Below are 20,408 nucleotides of genomic sequence, written 5' to 3' on the forward strand. Positions count from 1 at the left end.
TTTTTTTTTAAGTTATCTTGGTATACTTCAATATATTTCTCATAAATTACTTTCCTAAATCCACTTCAATCTCATAAGATTTGCAGGGCTATCCAAACAAAGGGGTCAATAAAAGATAGATATTTGGATGTTTTATCTAATATTAAACCCACATTGTCTCATCCTATGTATTTTAAAGTAGTGATGAAATAGTACAATTTTTTAGCCTTTCTCCTGTTTTCTGTACGAAAACTCTTGTGTATTGCTGCAGAAATAATGGAGAGAACACTGACAACAGCAACTTGGGATAGTAAATCTAAAACAGCCTTAACAGCCAAATATAATTTCACACAACTTTTGCATGAGTCTAGGTTTAATTTGCTTTACAGGACAGTTGGCCAAACAATGACATTTATCATAAAAATATCCTCTCCATTAAGTAAATCTCATTCTCCTTTCCAAAAGAAAATTCAGTGTATACTCTGAGCTTTCAGTGGCTCATTTTCAAGATCAGCTCACACAGATTTTTCTTAACAAAACAAAGCAATTCAGTTAAGAAATGCAAACCAATGTAATGACATAGTCATACTGCATTTGGCTGTGCTAACTTTAAAAACCATGCCAATTTCACAATTTTTCTTTAGGTTTTATTAGAAAAAAGCAGCAGATCAACATTACAATTCAGAGTCTAATCTAAATATGCACTTGACAATGAAGCACATCTGAATATGAAGTGAAAAAGGATTCCAGAAAACCTTCAGTTTTGCCAATCTTCTACGCAAATCATGTATCTTTTCTTCTGGCTTTCCGATGACTGAAATCAAACAAGGAACAAAAGATTTATTGCTATGAAAACAAAACTGTAGTACAGTAGTAGAAGTCTTGGGCGCTAAAGCATACTGAAGTTAACTTAATCTCAAAGTGTACTTAAATCTTTTGTTTGGCCATGAAAGTCCATAAGCTGACTCACCCAAGTATAAATTGAAATGGCAGGTCTGGAAAAAAAATAGTTAGACAGCATGTTAACCTCCAGTTTTCAGACAGTAATAAAAAGATACAATTCCAACAGCCAAGAAATTAAAATTAAAAGGAAAGTGGATCTGACATTCAAGAGTTCAATTTATTCTTATGCTCATTTTGTTTGCGCCCAAAATAATTTTAGACTCACCAGGACAAAAAAAAGTATTTATGGACTATCACACAATTGAAAAAGAGAAACAATTGCCTTTTGACTTGGTTATTTTCCCCCACTGAGGTATAAAATCTACATATAAATTTGATACTTCACTATAACAAATTGTACTTTTCATAGTTCTGATTTAGTTTCATTAAACCCTGTTTACTTTTTGCTTTTAAACCACAGAATTCTTACGTCATGATACTGACTCTGGTTTGCAGCTCTTTCATTTATTTGTGGATCTATATTTAGTAGTCTGATTACCACTGCTAACCAGGAAAAAAAGAATTCTTGAAACTTTCTTCATTACAACAGCACTTTCAGCAGAGGTTACTGATGTGCAAGCAAACTAAAACGATATGTAGCTCTTCAGAGAGACTATTTCATTGATTATGCTTCCACTGTCCAAAGGTTCTCTAAATTATTTGCTGGAAGAGACTCTTTCGATCTTGTAAACATGGGCACAGTTTCACTGCTACGTGTGGTAGTTTCACATCCTTATACGGAAGGCTGGTTCACAGATACTGAGAAGCTGCAGGAGTTCTAACAGCTGAGGAACTGTGGATTCAGAAACTGAAGTTTCTTCTGTTGCTACTTAACAGCGTAGCCAAAGTATTAGCCGAGGTAGCCCAGTCAATCCTTGCTTTTCTTTAGAACCTCTCAGAATATTTCTGGAAGGGTGACGTTGCGGAGCAGCCACTGCTGGGAGCGGCTGCCGGTGCAGTCTCTGATGCTGGGTACCTGGCTGTCCTCTTCTGTGGCTTTGTCCAGGCACTGGTTACTGTTCACATGCAACAGGGTTAGTTTCTTGAAGAGAAAATAAAAAGAAATTAGCTTTATAAAAATCACCAGGCATAAGGTAACCAAAAAATTTCTAGTTAGCATCAAAACTTTTCCATAGGCAAGTAGGAACTAGACAAGACCCTGTGGTTGCTGACTGCAGATCCCAATCCTAAAAAACACTTAAATATCCTACATGACATTGTAGACACTAAAAGCAGTGCTTTATGCAAACCAAAACAGTCTTAACTTGTAAATGATGCTCTTTGTCAAGCAACATCCACCATTCTTTAAATAGGACTATACAGCTAGGGATCTTTGAAGAGTTAGAAATTACAAGTTGGTAAGATATACAACTTCAGCTATTAGTTATAATAGTAGCTTTTACCAGATAGAAATGAACACATTGAATATGTTTTCAAAACTACTTTTTTTCCCTCAGCTGGTGACACAATACTGACCTTACCCTATGCTCTTTCAGCACTTTTTGGGCTCTTTTTTAAAAGTATGTTATTTTATGAAAAGTATGTGCAACTTCACATAAGTGTATATCTTTTGCAGTACCTACTAATCCCTCTTATGCAACCTTTGGTAAACCACTCTACACCTCAGCACTATCCTCATGGAAAAGCGATCCTCAGAGGCTGCATTTCCTGCCACTGTTCTACAGATACTCCTCAGTGCGCCAACTTGCCTATGGTACCACAGGCATTACTACCTGTATTTCCTCTCTCATTCAGCAGCTCAGCCAGGGCAATGGAATGATTGAAAAGTTGTGGCCTTACGTGCACAAGTAGCAAAGGATAATAGGAAAAAATCTAATTCAAAAACCTAAGCACATCAATCTCCTGCACTCATAGATGTGCTGAAAAATGAAGGTGGGTGTTGAACAGAGGAAGAAAGAAAAAAAAAAAAAACACAGGAAAAAAATCACTTAGCTATGTGGGCAGGAGTTCTTTTTAAGTGCCCTATAACTTTTTTTTGTGCTTTTTTAGCCAGCTTTCAGTTATGTTCTGAAGATTATGCCTGGATTTTCTACTGACAAATTAAAGAGAAAAAACATATATAATCAAATTTGTGGCTGAGGATCAACATAGGGGAAGTCTGTGACAATCACTTCAAGACAGATTATTGCATTTAAGTGTCTAAAGATGCATTTTTATTATCACTGATAAGGTAGAAACCTAATGAAAAGCACTTGCTCTTTGGTAAATCACTGTAGGTGGTAGTAATATTTATATTATCTGCTTAAGTCAGACAAACTAACTGCATTAAAACCAAGAATGAATGGTTCCCAAGACTAACTTAATCCTGCAAGTCTTCAGCTTTCTTCAGTGTCCTGTCAACAACTGCCAGCAATGTGCAGAAATCCTAGCAGAGATCCATTGTCTTCCACATTAACTGCCATCCTAATCACAAAATCATCATATTTGCTCTTGGTCTAAAAGGCTGCAGGCTTTGTTAACATCTCAGCTACTGAAGTCTATAGCAAGTGTATTTAGTCAGAAATAACCCCCACCTTGCTTTTTAATTAGTGAAATGATTTTTTAGTAGCTAAATATCTGACAATTCTTTTTAAAAATAGTCACTGCAAATACTGGCAAGATTCTTCATCCACAAATTGTCTCACAACTGCCTTTTGCAATAATTGATTTTAAATTAACAAGCTCAAGAACTACTTTCTTCCTAACTATCCATGAAGTCAGAGTTCTTGATTGCATTACTCAATCATGAAATCATTTCTAGAGCTTGAAAATCAAACTAATGATGAATTAATCAATGGACAATTTCTAGATTTCTAGATCTGACAGTTCAACACGTGAACTTCAAAGTAAATTTGAACATTATGTCAAAGAGAGAGTATGATTTCAATAAAGATGTTTTAAGCATCTATACCTTAGACATAACATTATTAGAAAGGTAAAATAATCTTCATAAGTTTGCAAGGCTCATTTTTTAATTAGACAAGTATTTCCTTTTAACTTTGTGCAAGACATGTTACCAAGTGCTACATTTGTCACCACATCATTACTCTTATCTTTTCTTGCTCCAGTAGACACCTGGAATACTTCTCCATATTTGATCTGATTCTAACACAACACTACACTGGCAGATAATATTTCTCCAGAGGGTCCCAAAGCACATACCAAATGTTATTCCAAAAGCTCCCCCAAAACTCACCAGGTAATTAAATCAACACAGATGTCCACTGAGTGACTACATAGTGAATTAGTAACAGAGGAAACATAATCCTGACTTTATTTCCTGTTTTGTCTGTCCAATAGTGGTCCATACCAGAATATGTTGCTCTGCAGGCTCATGTAAAAGCCAAAGTTGCCTCATTTTACAGCCAAAAGTCATAAGACTTACCACTGGATCATATTCCCAAAGCTGATTTCCTTTTAGATGGTGGCACTTGAGCATCGTTACTGGGCCGTTAAGTTTGGATACATCTAAACACAAATCATCTGTTCGAATTTCTTTGTTGGCAGTATATGAGAAAACCTAGACAGAAAAGGAATGAGAGGAAATGAAAAAGAACTGCTTCAACCAAAAAACTCCTCGAGTGGGGGTAAAGGGGAACGTTTGTACATTACTTCATTTATTCCCACTATTTTTTTTTTTTGCTTCCTGTTCCCTTCATAATAGCGAGGTATGGAAAGATTTTTAAATTTTTTTTTGGGTGGAAACAAGTATAAACAATCACAAGCTATTCAGTCAAAATAGACTTTTTTGAATTGAAGACTGTTTGCTGTGAAGGAACAGGAGCGTCCCTAAACAGATGTAATCTCTGTTTATGCAAAAATAATTCATCAAGAATCATTAAGAAAGTAGAACAAGAAAACAGATCCCACAACTGACACCCAGAAAAAGATACATTAAAATATATTTCAGGCACAGGCATGTTTGGTTTTGTTTTTGTTTTTTTTTAAGTAATAATGCCAATCAGGAGTTCCAACTAGAATGCATTTCCAAAGAACCTACAGTGATGAAGTCTAACTCATAGCATTATTTTCCTCCCATTATTTTGTTTTTGAATTTAAAGTTGATGTAAAATGTATTGCAATCAGGCCTGAAAAATATACAAGCAGAAACCACCACCAAATCTTCTCATGCATTTCCTCTTACAGGCACTTTCTTTAATGAGGGTTTCCTAAGTATATTTTGAGGATAACTACTGAAAACATCCAAGAATTGTCCCAATGAGTACTACTGTCTCAAGTAATTCAATACATTAAGAAAATTCCTTTTGAAAAATTATCACCTGATTGCCACCCATTCCATGGCAGTTAAAGATTCCAACTTTCTCATTTTCTTTTCTTGCCATGTTATCTAGACATTGATTTGTCTCCACATTTCTTATCTAGAAGGGAAAAAGAGCACATCACCAAAGGTTGATATTTTTAGAAGATAATTAGGTCCTTATCAAACCACAAAGGCATCAGTCCTCTCCATGCACCAGAGGTTATGTGAAATAAATGATCTATATTAGCAATGAGGCATCATTGTCCAAGATTCAAACTCTCAAGCAAATGCTCAAGATACCAGGTTACAGAACCATGATTGTTACTTTGCTTTATTTGGGGGATCCTTCCACCTTGGGGGTACTTCTTGCTCAAAGATTCAGCTACAACAGAATGGACACAATTGAGTCTGCAGCCCAAAACCTTCAAAAGTAGTAATGTCTATATCATTATATAGTAAGCAGGCATGAATATCAAGTCTCTTGATAGTCATGAAGAAGCATGCTCTGCTAATAGTGTTTCTTTTAAAATCAACAGTACAAAATCACTCTACAGAAAACTTGATATGTAGTTCAACATTACTTGTAGAGGAGAAGGTGCCTATTTATTTAGGACAGGATCATCTGTACTATTTCTACAGTTAAAATGATTAAAGAAAAAAGAGAAATGCTCAGCAAGGCTTAGGGGTCACTAGAATTTGCTGGTCACTGGTGAGGGTTCTGGGGATAAAGGTCAGAACAGCTTTTAGGCAAAGACCTTGCTTGACTTAGTATAGCTTTCAAGCAAAACTTAACTCATACTCTATGCACAGAACGTTATACAGAAAGTCATCCACAACTACATTTCTGAAGGAATATTTCTAAAGCCATTTATATAACATTTTGTACTGTAGTAGAAGAAAAAGAAAACATTCAAATTACAGTTCTGTATACCAAGTTCAGTTGTCTGCCCCACTAAGAAGCCAGATTTGTCATTCTACATGGGACAGAAACACAGGTGCAAGATACATGAACTTTGCTGGAGACAGCTTGCATTCACTACTCAGTTCAAAACACAACTTACTGCACAATGTACTTTACATTGGGAAAACGAAAGATGCAATCTTACCTCTCCCAGAGAAAAGTAGTGGCGTGGAATTTGGGAATCAGGATAAACATTCTCCAGGTACCAGGAGAAAGGCTTGCACTGGAGCTTGCGCCTTAGCCCAAGTCGTGACGATATGTCCCCATAATCAACTTTAGTAACTCCTGAAAAAAAAAGGAAGTTGTATTCAGTGTCTGCTAAGAAATACAATTTAATTCTGCTTCATAAGAAAACCCAGCAGTATAATTTACTACTTCCATGAAAGACTTTCTCCTTAAAAACTATCTCTACACAAAGGGGTTTTTGTTTAATGTAGCATTATGAACATATCTGTCAAGACCTGTGACTTCTTTTTCTACAACAGATAAGATCTCTACATCTGGGCTGTGCATGACAATCTCTTACCTGTGGTTTGTGGAACAATTTGAGTATAGTTGCTTACTAAGTTAATAGAGGAGAAAGGCTGAAACCTTTTTAGTAACTAATGCCATTCTATCCCCAGTGGTAACTGGAGTGCGTACCTATGCAGCAAAACACAGCACTCTCCTTCCGTGCAGCAAGCAGAATTCCAATTTAATTTATTTCTGTAAGCTAGGTACCACCTGCTGGACTCTTCATCATCTATCTAACTGCACAAAGAAGCAGGCAGAAAGCAGCCTTCATACAGAGCACTAAACCTTAAATAATTCAGCATTTGTTCAATATAACCGCAGCATTTGCAGGAAGTATGTTCTCCATTATGACTGTTATCATTTTCTTGTGGTAGTTTGCTTGCCTTTTTATTCCTTTGCTCCTCATTTATCAAAGTGCTCCTTCTTCCTGTATCCTCCCACTTCTTTATGGTTGCTTTAATTCCTTCTGAAAATTAATTTGTGCAAGTCCCATCTGCAGATGGGTTAAGAATGGTGTGCATGAACAGTAGGTAGTTTTGCTTCACCTGAATTCAGCACTGTCGTAATTAATGTTCAGTGATAATAATAATCAATAATAGTAGGATAATTTCTACTTTTCAAGCATCATGTATTTTTTTCCGTTTCCCACACCACACTCCATATCACACTGGTCAAATGCACTATACTACCAAAACACTCAAACAAAACAAAAAAAAAAGAACAAAAACTGGCCCCAGCAATTTAAATTCCCCTAACAGACTACAAATATGGCTCAGCTGGCCAGTACACTACAGACCTCCAGCTGCACACAGTTTTCAGAAATCTCTCCACTTGGAGGACTGTGATTTACCTCTAAAATTCTTGACCTTGGAAAGAGTTTGAGACATTTCTAAGCTGGCACACTGTGTATTAAATGGACTTGCCAGCAGATGGTGTCTTTCTACTCAAGTGAGACAGATAATTGGATCAAACTTTAGCTAACTGTCTGTAAATGCCAACGAAAAACACAATATTCCAGAAAGAAAAAAAAGTTAGTCAGGTTTTTAGGCTTTTTTTTTTTTCTTTTTTAAATGAAAGACTTCATTTTAATAAATATATTGGAAAGCTATAGTGGTAAGGGAATTAAAGCAAAGGAAATTGTGTTTGTATAGAATCCCAGAAAACTTCTGTCTGGGCTTTCAAGTCACAGAAGAAATCCCAGACTCAAGAAACACAAGACAAAAAAAACCAAACCAAACCAAAAAGCCGAAAAAACAAGCCACAGAATGCTGCTCTATCTTCATGAAAGCAAATATTTGCTCTACAAGGAAGCAATACTCTCTCAAAAGCTAATGCAAGAACAGAAAGGTTCCAACCACAGCTAAGTATTTGATTCTTCATTTTTCAGTGATGAAAAAACAGCTGATAGATGAAATAGTTAACATTCCACTCTCACAACAACATTACAACACTCAAAGCATACTCAGGTTGCTACACTGACCTCCCAAACCAGCACTGTGAAGGCTTTGTCACATCACTGAGTGGTAATAAGAATTAAAGTCACATCCATAAATAATTCAATGTAAAGTAAGACTTAATAGCATACAAGCAAGCTGTTTCTTAAAGTAGTCTTAAATGTCACCACACACACAAAAAAGTGCCAGTTGATTTTTCTCTTTCATTGTATTTCATGAAACCATTTTTATTCAGAAAGGTTTTCAAAAAATCCTCTCTGAAGTCAGGTCTGCACCAAACCATACACAAAGACTACAGTTAGCAGCAGGCTAGCAGAGGCACTGAAGAGCAGAACAGTTAGAGTTGCCCTTGAGGTGTCCTCTAGTAAGGCTGAATGATTCTTTTCCCAAGGTTTTGGTACCTTATTACTCTAAACCAGCTTGAGTATTTCTCTCTTGTGCAGTGCCAGTTACTTAGGGGGAATTTCTGTTGGGGAAAAAAGAATGGAAGTATAAAGCATACCAAAAATTAGGTACAGGTTTAAATCACTATTTCCTCCACAGAGCAGTAAAATTTATATGTATACCTACAACAGTGACATATAAGCTTCTAGGGGTTTTGGACATTTGTTCAAAGGCTAAAAAACAAAAACCAAACTGCAAAATGTAAATTAGATCCGATCTCCTCTGAGAAGACAATTATGCCAGATTCCAAAGGAATAACGAGGAAGACAGTCATGTCCACTTGTTTTTTCAAACCTTTTGTCCATTAAAAAAACAATTAGGAAAAAAATCATATAACCACAGAACAGTTTGGATTGTAAGGGACTTCAGGATCATCTCATTCCAACCCCTCTGGCAAGGGCAGGGACACCTTCCTCTACACCAGGCTGCTCAAAGATGCATCTAACCTGACCTTGAACATTTTCAGGAATAGGGTATCCACATCACACAAATCAGAAATAGTATTTAAGAAACCTTGCTACTGTTGCCCTTATTTGACAATAACTATATTTTTCCTCAACCTCCCTGCTCCTAACCCTAATCACATGTAAAAGCCTGGGCCTCCCTGGTGATTCTATTTGTCACACAACTTACTGTGGGACAATCACATGCTTTTTTTTCCACACACATGCTTAAAGACGTACTCATAATATAAATATTGGTAATGCAAAAAACATCTACTTCAAATAATCCAGCCACACCACAACCAGCCATGTTGCAACAGTCATGCCATCCTCAAATTTTCAAGAGCTGAAGATTTCCTTGCACAAGTTTAATGTGTGGCAATATATTTATGCTAAACTATTTTGAAAAAAAATAGCACGTTGTTATCATCATGGTTATAAATTGCTCAGTCATTTGCAAAAGCAGAGTATGAAAACTATTTCATCTAAATCTAGCCTTCTGATAAAAATAATATAACTTGTTTTTATTTAGTATTATGAAACTCTATAAACAATCATTTAAAACCGATTTGAATAGCTACATTATTTGCATTCTCAATTAATGCTAATAGGGAGTAGTAGCTGAACACAAAACCACATGGAAACATTTAGTATGTACTTTGAACACTTAGCTACACTGCAAGATGTGGACTCAGTCCCTCCTCTGTCATCACTATTATTTATGGTTATAAATAATGTTTTCCATTTCCAGTCTCTACATACTGAACCTTGACCTGCTGTGCCTGGCTGGAGCCCAGGGCATGCAGTGATGAGATACAAAGCCTACAGATCCATTTTTCAGGATGATGGACTCCTGTCTCTATCTAGGTGACTCCAGCTTAGGTAATTCCACAGTACTGTCTTTTCAGGCTTCCTGCCAGCACACTTAGTCCCAGGACAATACACCTTCTGGGTACATCCCAAAATATACCTCAGAATATACCCTTTGGGGCAAGGCTGACCAGCCTAGTGCTTTGCAGCAGCTGTTGCCAAAGGGGCAGCTTTCCCTTGCTAACCTTCAGATTCCCGCTGTACCTCCTGTGCTGACACAGATTCTAACTTAACACCAGGGAGCCAGCCCACAGAAGTAACCCTGACAAATCCAGAAAGTCATAGAAGCAGTTGATGCAGATGAACGATCAGCAGGTGAGGCGAGGTGAAGCCCTATCACCTTCCCTACCAGCACACCTGCCATGAAAAGCAAGGCACTCCCCTCACAGCAAGCTGTGAGCCAGGCATCGTCATCTCGTGATGCCTCCTCATCCTGGACAATACAGTCCTAATCTTTTAGTCTAGAGAAAGTGATGAATGGCCAGCACTAGAAATAAAGAAGTGGCAGAGTCCACAGCAAGAATGACTGGAGCCAGGAAACAGATTATTCACATGCTGGATTTGTTTTCTGAAAGCTGCAGAGAAAATGGTCTGGGAAGCAGGGCCCTGGTGTAGCACATGACTGCGAGGAAAGCTACCAGCTAATGAGAAAGGGCTGCAGCCAGTGCCTGCACTGCTGGGGACAAGAGCTGCTGCCTGCAGAGAGACAGGCTGGATTCTGGCTGAGCTGCAGCTGCAAAAAGGTCCTGCCCAACCTCCATCTGCACCTCACCGCTCTGGAGCAGAGTGATGGTTTCTAAAATGCACACAAGCTTCATACAGACAAGCAGCCATTTGTACTAGGTTATACTTATAAAAGAAGGAAAGAATTACAGGCTTACTTTCCAAGAGGGCAGCTTTCCATTTAACTACATTACATCAATAGTAGAAAGTCTCTTGTGTTCCTATCATTTGGGAAGCAAGACTTTTTTTCCCAGACAACACAGATTACATGAAGTGGGAAAGCTACCTGAAAATCTTACATTTGCTTTCCTGGACAAATCCCTCTGCGATTCACTATCTTAGGGGAACAGAAAAGAAAGTATAAAGGAGGAAACAAACGTCTTGTTAGCTAGGCTCAGTGATGCTTGTCAGTATATTATCTCCTCCAAAATCCAATTTTTCGCATCCATATCAACTAGTGAGAAAAATCCTGGGTGCACAGAGGATTGCTTGTTTTCCTCTTTCATCTGCACCCAAGGCTTGAAAACCAGCATCAGTCTAAGAATCCTCACCTTGCTCCTTGCAAGGGCTCGCGACACTGTCACAGTAATACTGAAAGTACACATTTGTACTAGCAAACAGTTTGATAGGCTGTACACTGTGTTCTGCTTGAGGGTTACTACACCAGCATTCTGTAAGAACTATACATTTAAATTTTTATCACTGAGTTCCTAAACAACTAGTGCCTGCAAGGAACTTAATGAAATTTGTACTGATGCTATTTGCTGTCAATGGGCAAAATCACAGTCTGCAACACTCAGCTAAGATTGGAGATACCAGAATTACAAGAATAAGCTGTTTGTGACGTTCTCAAAATAGCAGTCATTGTTAATTAATATCTACTGGCTCTCACAATTTATGTGGATTTGGGAGGGTGAGTGGCATGAGTGGCTCTGAGTACATTTGTGTGTTCATTCTCTGAACAACAGGTTTTCATCAGAGCTAAAGAATGACCCGCAGTGCTGGGCAATCTCCTCACAGCCCCAGGCAACAAATCAATTTCAGAATAACCCAATTTATTCAGATACAATATTATCCTATTCTCAAAACACTTGAAAATTCTGGCACTGAACTTCAGTGCACGGTCAATACGGTCACGGGGACACAAGCAAGAGCGTGTGACAGGAGGCAGGTGCAGATGCTCCAAGAGCAGCTTGGCCAGAGCACATCCCTGTCCAACAATCACTCAGGCCATTAGCATACAAATTATGCAGACATGCATCTTTTGAAAGGAAAGAAAATATACAGTGCAGTTACAGCTAATTGCTTAACTTACTTCCACCATTTCAGAATTTTTACTGCCTTTGGACAATGCACGCAAATTGTACAGTACTGCAATGCTATGAAAATCCTATCAAAAAAACCCAATCAAAGAGTATAACTCCTTTTGTAGCTTACGCTTACTACACAAAATGGAAGGCACAAAGAGGTGATATATAAAATAACAGAGCCTTATCATGGCTTATCAGTAATTTACATTTTTAAAAGAATTTGATTCTTTTTTATAATTAGGTCTTCCTGCAACTTTTAAAACCTAGCTTGACATGGATGCATAAGAGCAAACTTTACCAAAAAAGACTGCACCTATTTATACACAACTTTCTGAATATTTCCACGTGCTCATGTTTGAATTCATAATGCTGTATTAATTACACAGGGCAATAACAATAAGCTGTTAGCTTCTGATTTCACCTAAAAAACTTTGAATAGTAGCAAGACTTTTTATTAATTAAAAGTCTCATTTGAGTAAAACATTCTTTTAAGGCAAAACCACCATAAATCTGCACTGTCAGTTGCTTTCACATACATCTGTAAAACCCATAATCTAAAATTTGAAACTGTTCCGACTCACATTACATTGTATTACAGCTTTTAAATGTCAATAGTAATATAGGTTTAATCGCAGGTCATAAGTACTAGTTTTAAAGAAATTTCTTTGGGGAAGCAGATGCAGCATGTAAAACTACCACTTAATACACAAAGTTTAATGACTCAAGTATTTAGAAAGGTTGCCTGTTGCTACCTGAAGTTTGTCTTTTTATATAACAATAAAAATAATCTGTAGTTGAAAGTAATAATTCTATATTTCCCAGGTATCCTTTCTGCTGCTGAATTTTTTGCAGAAAATCTGAGTTCATGGGAAATTTTCGCTCATATTTTATATCGTCCTGTTTTGCTAACATGCACATAAAGAAACAATAGTAAATACCATCAAAGTTAATTAAATTGGCGGCTTGCCCCTATACTCTAGATAGTGAAATACAAATTCTATCAAGACAGAAGATATTAACTTCTGCCACTCCTCCTTCTGGGTTTCACTTAAATCACTTGTGATGTATTCAACATGGAATGCCTACAACATGGGAGCCAGAGCCCAAAATTCAGCACATTGTGATATGACTTTGGATGGCTGATTTTCAGCACTACAACTGAGCTCTTTGATGTTCCACTGAGCTTCAATTCTATTGCACAGGAAGCTCATTCATAAATCATGTTCATGTTAAAAAGAAAACAAACAAAAACCCCTTCAGGGTATGTCTCTGGCTAACAAAATTATTTTTCAATTAAGACCTTACTTTTTGTACACCTTAAGTGAGTTCTGTCTTAGCAAACTTCAAAGCAATAACATTCTTTTATAAATACTCATGTTATTTCCCAGTAGTAGCAACATTTTAATTCTTAAGAAGTATTTCTTATAACCAAAGACACACTCACCTGGGGAAATAATGTAGAAAAAGTTTTTGAATTCATCCATCCAGACTTCTGCGAGCCGCCTGTTATTTTTGTTGATTATCTGCCCTGTACCGCCTGGGAAAGTGTAAGGTGTTGCTTTTCTGAACACATGCCCAACATGTGAACAAGTTACAATTTCCAAAGTGCCACCACACTGCCAGATCTGGAAGAGATAGAACAATTATTGCATAGTTACAAATTGTTAAAAAAAGTTCCAAAACATTAATCACTTCCTTCTGTTCAAGGTGGGGAAACAACATTAGCTGAGGTCTAGAATGCATACTGCATGGAAGAGAGCTGCATATTTTTTCCTGCTCAACAGCTAAAGATGCTCACAAGCCCAAGCAAGGCAGCATATGAAAGTACTTCAGCCCCTGGAGCAATACTGCATCAGCCAGAGATTACTTTAAAGAACGGGGCAAGCTGACCACAAAGGAAGGAAAAGGCTCACATGAGTCACAGGAACTAACAGGTGTCCAAAATAGTCCAGAATCTTCATGTAAAAAAACCCACACACTTCCCAAGTCTGAAAATACTTTCCGTTTTATCTTGGACCTTGATAAATAGCAGATTCAGAAAGCTGAAGTACTTCAGAAAAATCCCCACCTGTGTACTTTCTGCTGATAAGTAAAATGAAAGGATATTGTGCCATTTGGTAGGAACAAAAATGAGAATACCACGGGTTAGGGTCCATAACCAAATGAACACATGAAATCATGAAGCTATCAAAGAGCAAGAAGAAAGGGGTTTTAATAGAGGTGCTCACATGTCATTGGCACATTAAACAATGATGACACCACCCTTAACTGATGCTCCCACAACAGCTTTTCTACTTGAATTCCTTTCAACACATAAACACTCATTCTTCAGAATAACCATCTTAATCTTTTCATCACAAAGCTATACCAACAATTCATAGCTGCAACAGAAGAGGATACTGTTGCAGGTCACAGATCTGTGTTTTACAGAACTCCAGGTGCACTGTCCTGATTAAATAAATTAATGATTAAAACACTGCAGAGTTTTACCTACCCTGAAGGAAATTTCTAAGTTTTCTCCACCCCAAATATCCATTCCAGCATCATATGTTCCAATTTCCTGAAAGTAATCTCTGTCTATTGAAAAAAGGCCTCCTGCCATTGTAGGTGTCCTGGGGGGAGAAAAAAAAAAAATCACATTGGTCACTGTAAAAATATACTTCGATACATTTCACACTTAGACACTGACAAAACAGCTGTTTATATCCCAAGTTCCTAGCCTATTCCTTCTCAGTAAACTTCCCTTCAAACTCTGTTACTGTTGGTGTATTTGCTAACTCAAATTTTTCCAGACATGGAATTAGGTAGTGGCATAGCGGCAGTTCTCCTTTTCTTCTCATTTCAAACTGGTGTCTGGAGAGAGAAACAGTCCCTAGAAAGCTGCTGTCATTCCTGAGAAGGACTTCTGCCTTCAATGCTGGTAACTCATGAAAAGAAAACCAGTTTCACACAGGAAAATTATACTTCAGGCTACTGTTCTTGAAATGGTTTTGGAAGGCCATTAAGCAGCCTGATTGCTTTCACTTTTATTGCTTCATACAAGAGAATTGTACAGTCAGGGTTGCATCCAGATTTTCCTTATAGATTCCTTATTGGTACAAAAAAAATAAACCTCTGCTAGCAGTTTCTCAGAGCTTTGGAAGCATCTCCCAAATTTCAAGTTTTTCAGACAACAAATATACAATAAATAAATTACATGTTAGGCCAATGACATAACTTTGTAGTTCAATTATTTACACTTTAGCATAAATTATTTTTTATTATCACTATTTTCCTGATATGCTTAGAGCTTTTTCTGAAAGACACATTAAATATAAGCTAGGTCACAAGCTAATTAAAAACTTATATTTCTTTCCCCTGCTAAAAGGAAACAGAGGGAAGAGAGGATTACAATTAACAATATCCTGAGAAGACTTTTTAATTTCTTAAACTAAAGATAAACAAAAACCTGCAAAGGCAAGATCCTGAGCTTTACTGTAATAATGCCCAGTTTTCAAAAAAGGACAGAAAATCTAAGTTTGCAATTGTTAAAAGGTACACATTACACACAAACTGTCTTCCTCATTACCTTTCTAATAAACCTACATGACATCCGAATCTAAATTCACCTCCCATCCCACCTTTTAAGACTTAAAGTTTGCATATAAATGAACATGCATAAGTATATATACACACATGCATATACCAAAAATCAATGCATGTTTACAAAATACAGTTTACTTTGTTATAATAAAAGATAAAAACAAGGTTCAATTTTAAAAAAATAAAAAAAATCTTTGTTAAAAACATGTTCATCATTATAAGTGCTATCTGAAAACTAGTAATTCTGCAGTAATTAACACAGAACTGAAAAATATTTCCAAAGTGACAAAGTGATTGATTCCTTTATTGCTACCAAAAGTTACCAACAACCAATCCATGCAAGAACTGTTATGTTGTTCCTTCAATCAGACAAAAAAGATGCTACAATGTTTGACTAAGTACTTAATAACCTTAAGTACTTACTTTTGAGTTTATCATAGAAAGCAAGTATCAGACAAAGATTTTAAGCAATTTAATGATTTCTCATTACCTAACAGGGAGGGTTCGGTCTCCTTTCCGTCTATCCATCTCTCTCTGAGGAACAGGGTACCAACGAAAATTCAACTTCCAGTTGAATCCACCATAGGTCATGTCAGAACCTGCCATATATTCAAAGGTGTCATCACTGATTACATCAATGATGGGACAAACTACTGTCCTCCTAGGAAAAGGAAAGAAGCAAAATTATTACATTTTAAACTAATAAAATCTATTAGTCAAAAGAGTAAAGAGGATGCTTGGGGTTTTTTTTTTAATTATTGTTTTTACACATACAGTTGAAATTTTTATAATACCATCTCTTAACATTATTCAATAAATTATTAACAGGAAAATTCTGTCTTGCTAATTGTAAATCTGATACAATTTTGGCATTACCAGTAATAAATATTCGTCCCTCCACAGACAGAAATAATGATCCCAACTTTCTCATTGCTACATAGTGATTAGATAGAAAACAAAAGGTTCTTTTTTTGTAGTTGAGTGGTAAAAATAACTTGCATGTTTTGAAATTAAAACTTGGATATTAACTCTGGGTAAGTATTGTTATACATCCTCAGGACTAAGAGATGACAGTAGTTGTTAACAATGTACAACTACATCACAGTCAACAGGAAGTGGCCTAGTTGTCCACTGTCCTGACATTATTAATACATATATTCGCAGAAACCAATTCTAATCCTCTTAAAGACATTTAAGCAACCATGCTCAAAGCAGGCTTCCTGTCATGGGAAGCTCGGTAAAAAGATTCAGAGGCTGCTTGCAACTGAATTCAAAGGACTTACGAGAGTTGCACAAATTATAACAATGTATGTATTGTAGTGTCACAAACCTAATTAATGATTACAAAGTTTACTTTGTCTTTGCACAGTGCTGAATAAAGATTCTTCATTGTTTGTAGCATTTTCATGATGTAACACTATTTGGTAACATCAAATTTTAAGTGTGATTTTTATCTATTACAATAAAAAACTAGTGATCTTTAGCACCCTGTTTTATTCTATTTAATATGTAGTCTATTAATAGACTAGTGCACAAGTACAGCTACTGTTCAGATGTTTTTAAAACATGGATATTTTATAATGCAGACAATTCTCTCACCTTCATCCCCAATACAATTTCCATCATGTATATAAGTGTAGATCAGCATGACTACAATAATTATTCTAACTTTAGAAAACACACCCCAGAAGATCAAGACACAGCCCACATTTCCACAATCAAAACCATTAGGTAATAAAGAAATCATAATGAGAGCCTGAAAACAGTTCTTGTTCACAATGTTGGTGCTACATGAAATCAGGGCTTGATTTCTTCCTCAAGAATATCTACCCAAACTCATGAAGGAATAGGCCAAGCTGCAGACTGAAGACCTCAGTTTCCTCTAATTCCTCAATTTCATTCATTGCTCCCACTATTTAACACATTACTTCATGCATCCCAATATAGACTCCATTTGAAACAGAATTTTACTTTTAGAAGTTTAACTAAATTAGCCTTTTATCCTTACATCAATGACAATTTATTCAGCTCTTCAGAAAGTAGATATTTGCTTGTAGAATATTTTGTAATACTTGGAAAATTTCTTAATAAGTGAAAAAACCCAAGATGGGTGAATAGATTGATAATTACCTGTCAGCTTTGATCCTTGCCAGCAGAGGTTCAAGCCAGCCTACTGTACATTCACAATGAGCATCTAAGAAGGTGATGACCTGGCCTTTAGAAGCAGCAGCCCCCTTTAATCTTGCTCTAATCAATCCAGAACGCTGTTCCATTCGAATCACATGAACAGGTACTTTTAATTTTTTCACATAACTCTCCAGTGGTCTTTTCAAGAAGTCTGTGAAGAATGATCAAAACTGTTAGTTGCATAGTTCAGCTTCTTTTTTTTTTAATGAAGAGACTTGAATTAAGATACATTTCCTCTGGTCTTGTCTATCCTTTTTCTACTTTCTCGGATAATTTCCTCTACACTTAACAATGCTCCTTTCCACATCTCCCAAGTGTTTCATTTGATAACACAGAAAGTTCTTCCTCCTCTTTATTTCTTCATTATGGAAAACCCAAAAAGGAAGAGAAGGTTGAAAGCTTATACAAAACCCAGATGGGATTCACAAGTTTTTATGGCAGAGAAGATGTGACACTTACTTTCAAAAAAAGGCAGCTTGGACTTGTCTACCAAGAAAATACAGAAATGGTTCGACTAGCAGAATATAATGAATTGCCTCCTACAGTAATGCAACTTACAGATAATTTCTTTGTGAAAAGTTTAAAGCACAATCAAACTCCTTTTTCAATTGTGCTTTCTCTAGGGTTTACTGGCTAATATTTTTTATATTAGATTATCACCATAACACCTAAAAAAAATAAACTATACATAAATGAGAATCTGTAACACCAACAAATCTCAATGTAGCATGAATTATGAAAAACAAGTTATTCAAAATACAACAGTCAGTTACCATACACCCAGAGACTCAAAGTTTCTTGTACTCCAAAGAGCTATTGGGTTGTGATGACTGATGTCAAAGGAAGAACAAAGAAGTGAGGAAGAAAGCAATGGACAGTCACAGAAACAGACATCTGCAATAACTTAAAGTTTCAAAATGTGTAAAAAAGGCAAAATAATCTTATTGCTTAGCTATGGAATATTAGATTGTACACTCAAGGCACATGGGAATTGAAAGCTGTATCACAACAGTGCATGGCTTGTTGTAGGATTCACATAAGGTAGGAAGTACCTCATACAAAAATAAGTGTGACACTGGAGGAGTGGGAGGGGAAAGCTCAGCATGAGCTCTTAGTGACTCTTTTCTAAACCTCAAGAAGGAGGGTTGACTTGAAGGTTATTACCATTCCTTACCACTTCTCCAGATGAATGAGTTCTAATTACCTTCTCATGTTTTGCTGTGCAATGTTGCGACTGCCACTAAAACCCACAGAAATAAGTTCTAAAATGCCTTAAAAGTTAAACTGTGCTAAAAGTACATAAGAATTTGATACATTTAAATATTTGTCTCTGGAGAAACTTAAATCAAATTAATTCTTATTTTGCACATGAACAGAGACTCAAATACATACATGTTTCTTAGTACAAACCGAGTGTACATGTCTGAACATTTTACAAGACTGGGATTGGTTGAGCACAGAGATCACAACCGAGTCTGCAGCAAATATAGTCTCATCTCTTTACAGTGTAGCTTTCCAAAGCCACTAATTTAAAAGAACTACTATCATGGCAATGTTTATAGCTTTAATGCACAGAGAGACTGTGCAGCATTTCTCTCTATGCTCACCATCTGATGAGCAAGACACACAAATCAATGTTTCTGTGCACATCTCAGGTGTAATACTGATAAGCTTTTAAAGTAGCTCCATCCACTTTAAACTTAAATTAATTAATACGGTGTGTGACATTGGTTCTTGAATGTAGTTACATTAACAGAATGGTAAAATTCTGGCAGAGGGAAGAGAGAAAGATTGCAGTAATACAACTGCAGCCAGTCAAAAACTTGCATAAAACACAAACTTACATTACAGAAATTCATGCTCAATGTATTGCACATGAAAATCTTGAGTCCTACCTACATTTTCTCGGCAAAGTGTTTAAAATTTCATTTTATCAAGTACTTTTAACTCCTTTTTTCTCTAAGAAAGAATCAGAGATATGTGCGGTGTTTTCACTACAGAGGGGAAAAAGGTTAAGAATAGTCTTTCTCATGTTTAACCATGTCCATAAGAGCATTCTTATGAACTATCACCTTGTTCAAAACTGCTAGGGACTATTCCCAGAAACAAAACATTGTGACAGACCTCCAGTAACCGTGTCCTTAAAATATCACTAGAGCTCCAGCAAAATATGCAGAAATGATAAAGCTTGATCTCTCATCCCTATAAAAGCATAGTAAATAATTCAGGCATCAAAATTTCCGAAGTTCCTCTGCTACCAGCACTTAGGGTAAAATGTTCAAATCTAAGCAGCTATTTTCCCTCCAGAACACCCTCTCTAAGAGCAGTACACATCCCTTACAAATTGCTCCCTTTGTTCAAGTAGCAGAAAACTAGCTTTTTTTATTAGTCATGCATCCAGAAACTAGTAATAGTTTCTTATAACGTAAAACTTGATTTTTCCCTTAAACAAAAAAATCCAAATATTTGAATAATCTTTTAATAAATGTTATACACTTTGGCCTACAAGAAACATCACGATAAAGCCATGGAGATGACTTTTATACAAACTTATTGGTCAAAATAATTTCTATATTGAACACTGAGATGAGAAGCCTTATGCATTACAGAATCAGCTGCTTATAAATGACCCAGGATTAGAGCTGACTAATTTTTTAGCATTGCTTCGTATACTTCCAAGAGTGAGGTTTGGTAATATTTAAAAAAACCAAACATCTCCACAATACTCCTAATTTGGAA

At 36.4% G+C, this 20,408-nt stretch overlaps 1 protein-coding gene across 6 annotated transcripts in view; it reads right to left on the minus strand.

The window, feature by feature from the left end:
- Positions 1-334: 334 nt before the first annotated feature.
- GALNT1 (polypeptide N-acetylgalactosaminyltransferase 1) overlaps positions 335-20,408 on the minus strand; it is an 85,954-nt gene continuing 65,880 nt past the window's right edge. For all 6 annotated transcript variants that reach the window (XM_021528777.4, XM_021528775.4, XM_021528776.4 and 3 more), the window contains 8 exons: positions 17,613-17,820; positions 15,973-16,143; positions 14,395-14,512; positions 13,345-13,525; positions 6,289-6,428; positions 5,202-5,300; positions 4,307-4,441; positions 335-1,963 (listed from right to left, as the gene is read on the minus strand). In XM_021528777.4, the coding sequence (XP_021384452.1) occupies positions 1,817-1,963; positions 4,307-4,441; positions 5,202-5,300; positions 6,289-6,428; positions 13,345-13,525; positions 14,395-14,512; positions 15,973-16,143; positions 17,613-17,820 (1,199 nt within the window). In that variant the 3' untranslated portion in view covers positions 335-1,816. The remainder of the gene's footprint in view (positions 1,964-4,306; positions 4,442-5,201; positions 5,301-6,288; positions 6,429-13,344; positions 13,526-14,394; positions 14,513-15,972; positions 16,144-17,612; positions 17,821-20,408) is intronic.

This window comes from Lonchura striata, chromosome 2, assembly GCF_050655825.1.
Source record: "Lonchura striata isolate lonStrDom1 chromosome 2, ASM5065582v1, whole genome shotgun sequence".
In the NCBI taxonomy this organism is placed as follows: Eukaryota; Metazoa; Chordata; class Aves; order Passeriformes; family Estrildidae; genus Lonchura; species Lonchura striata.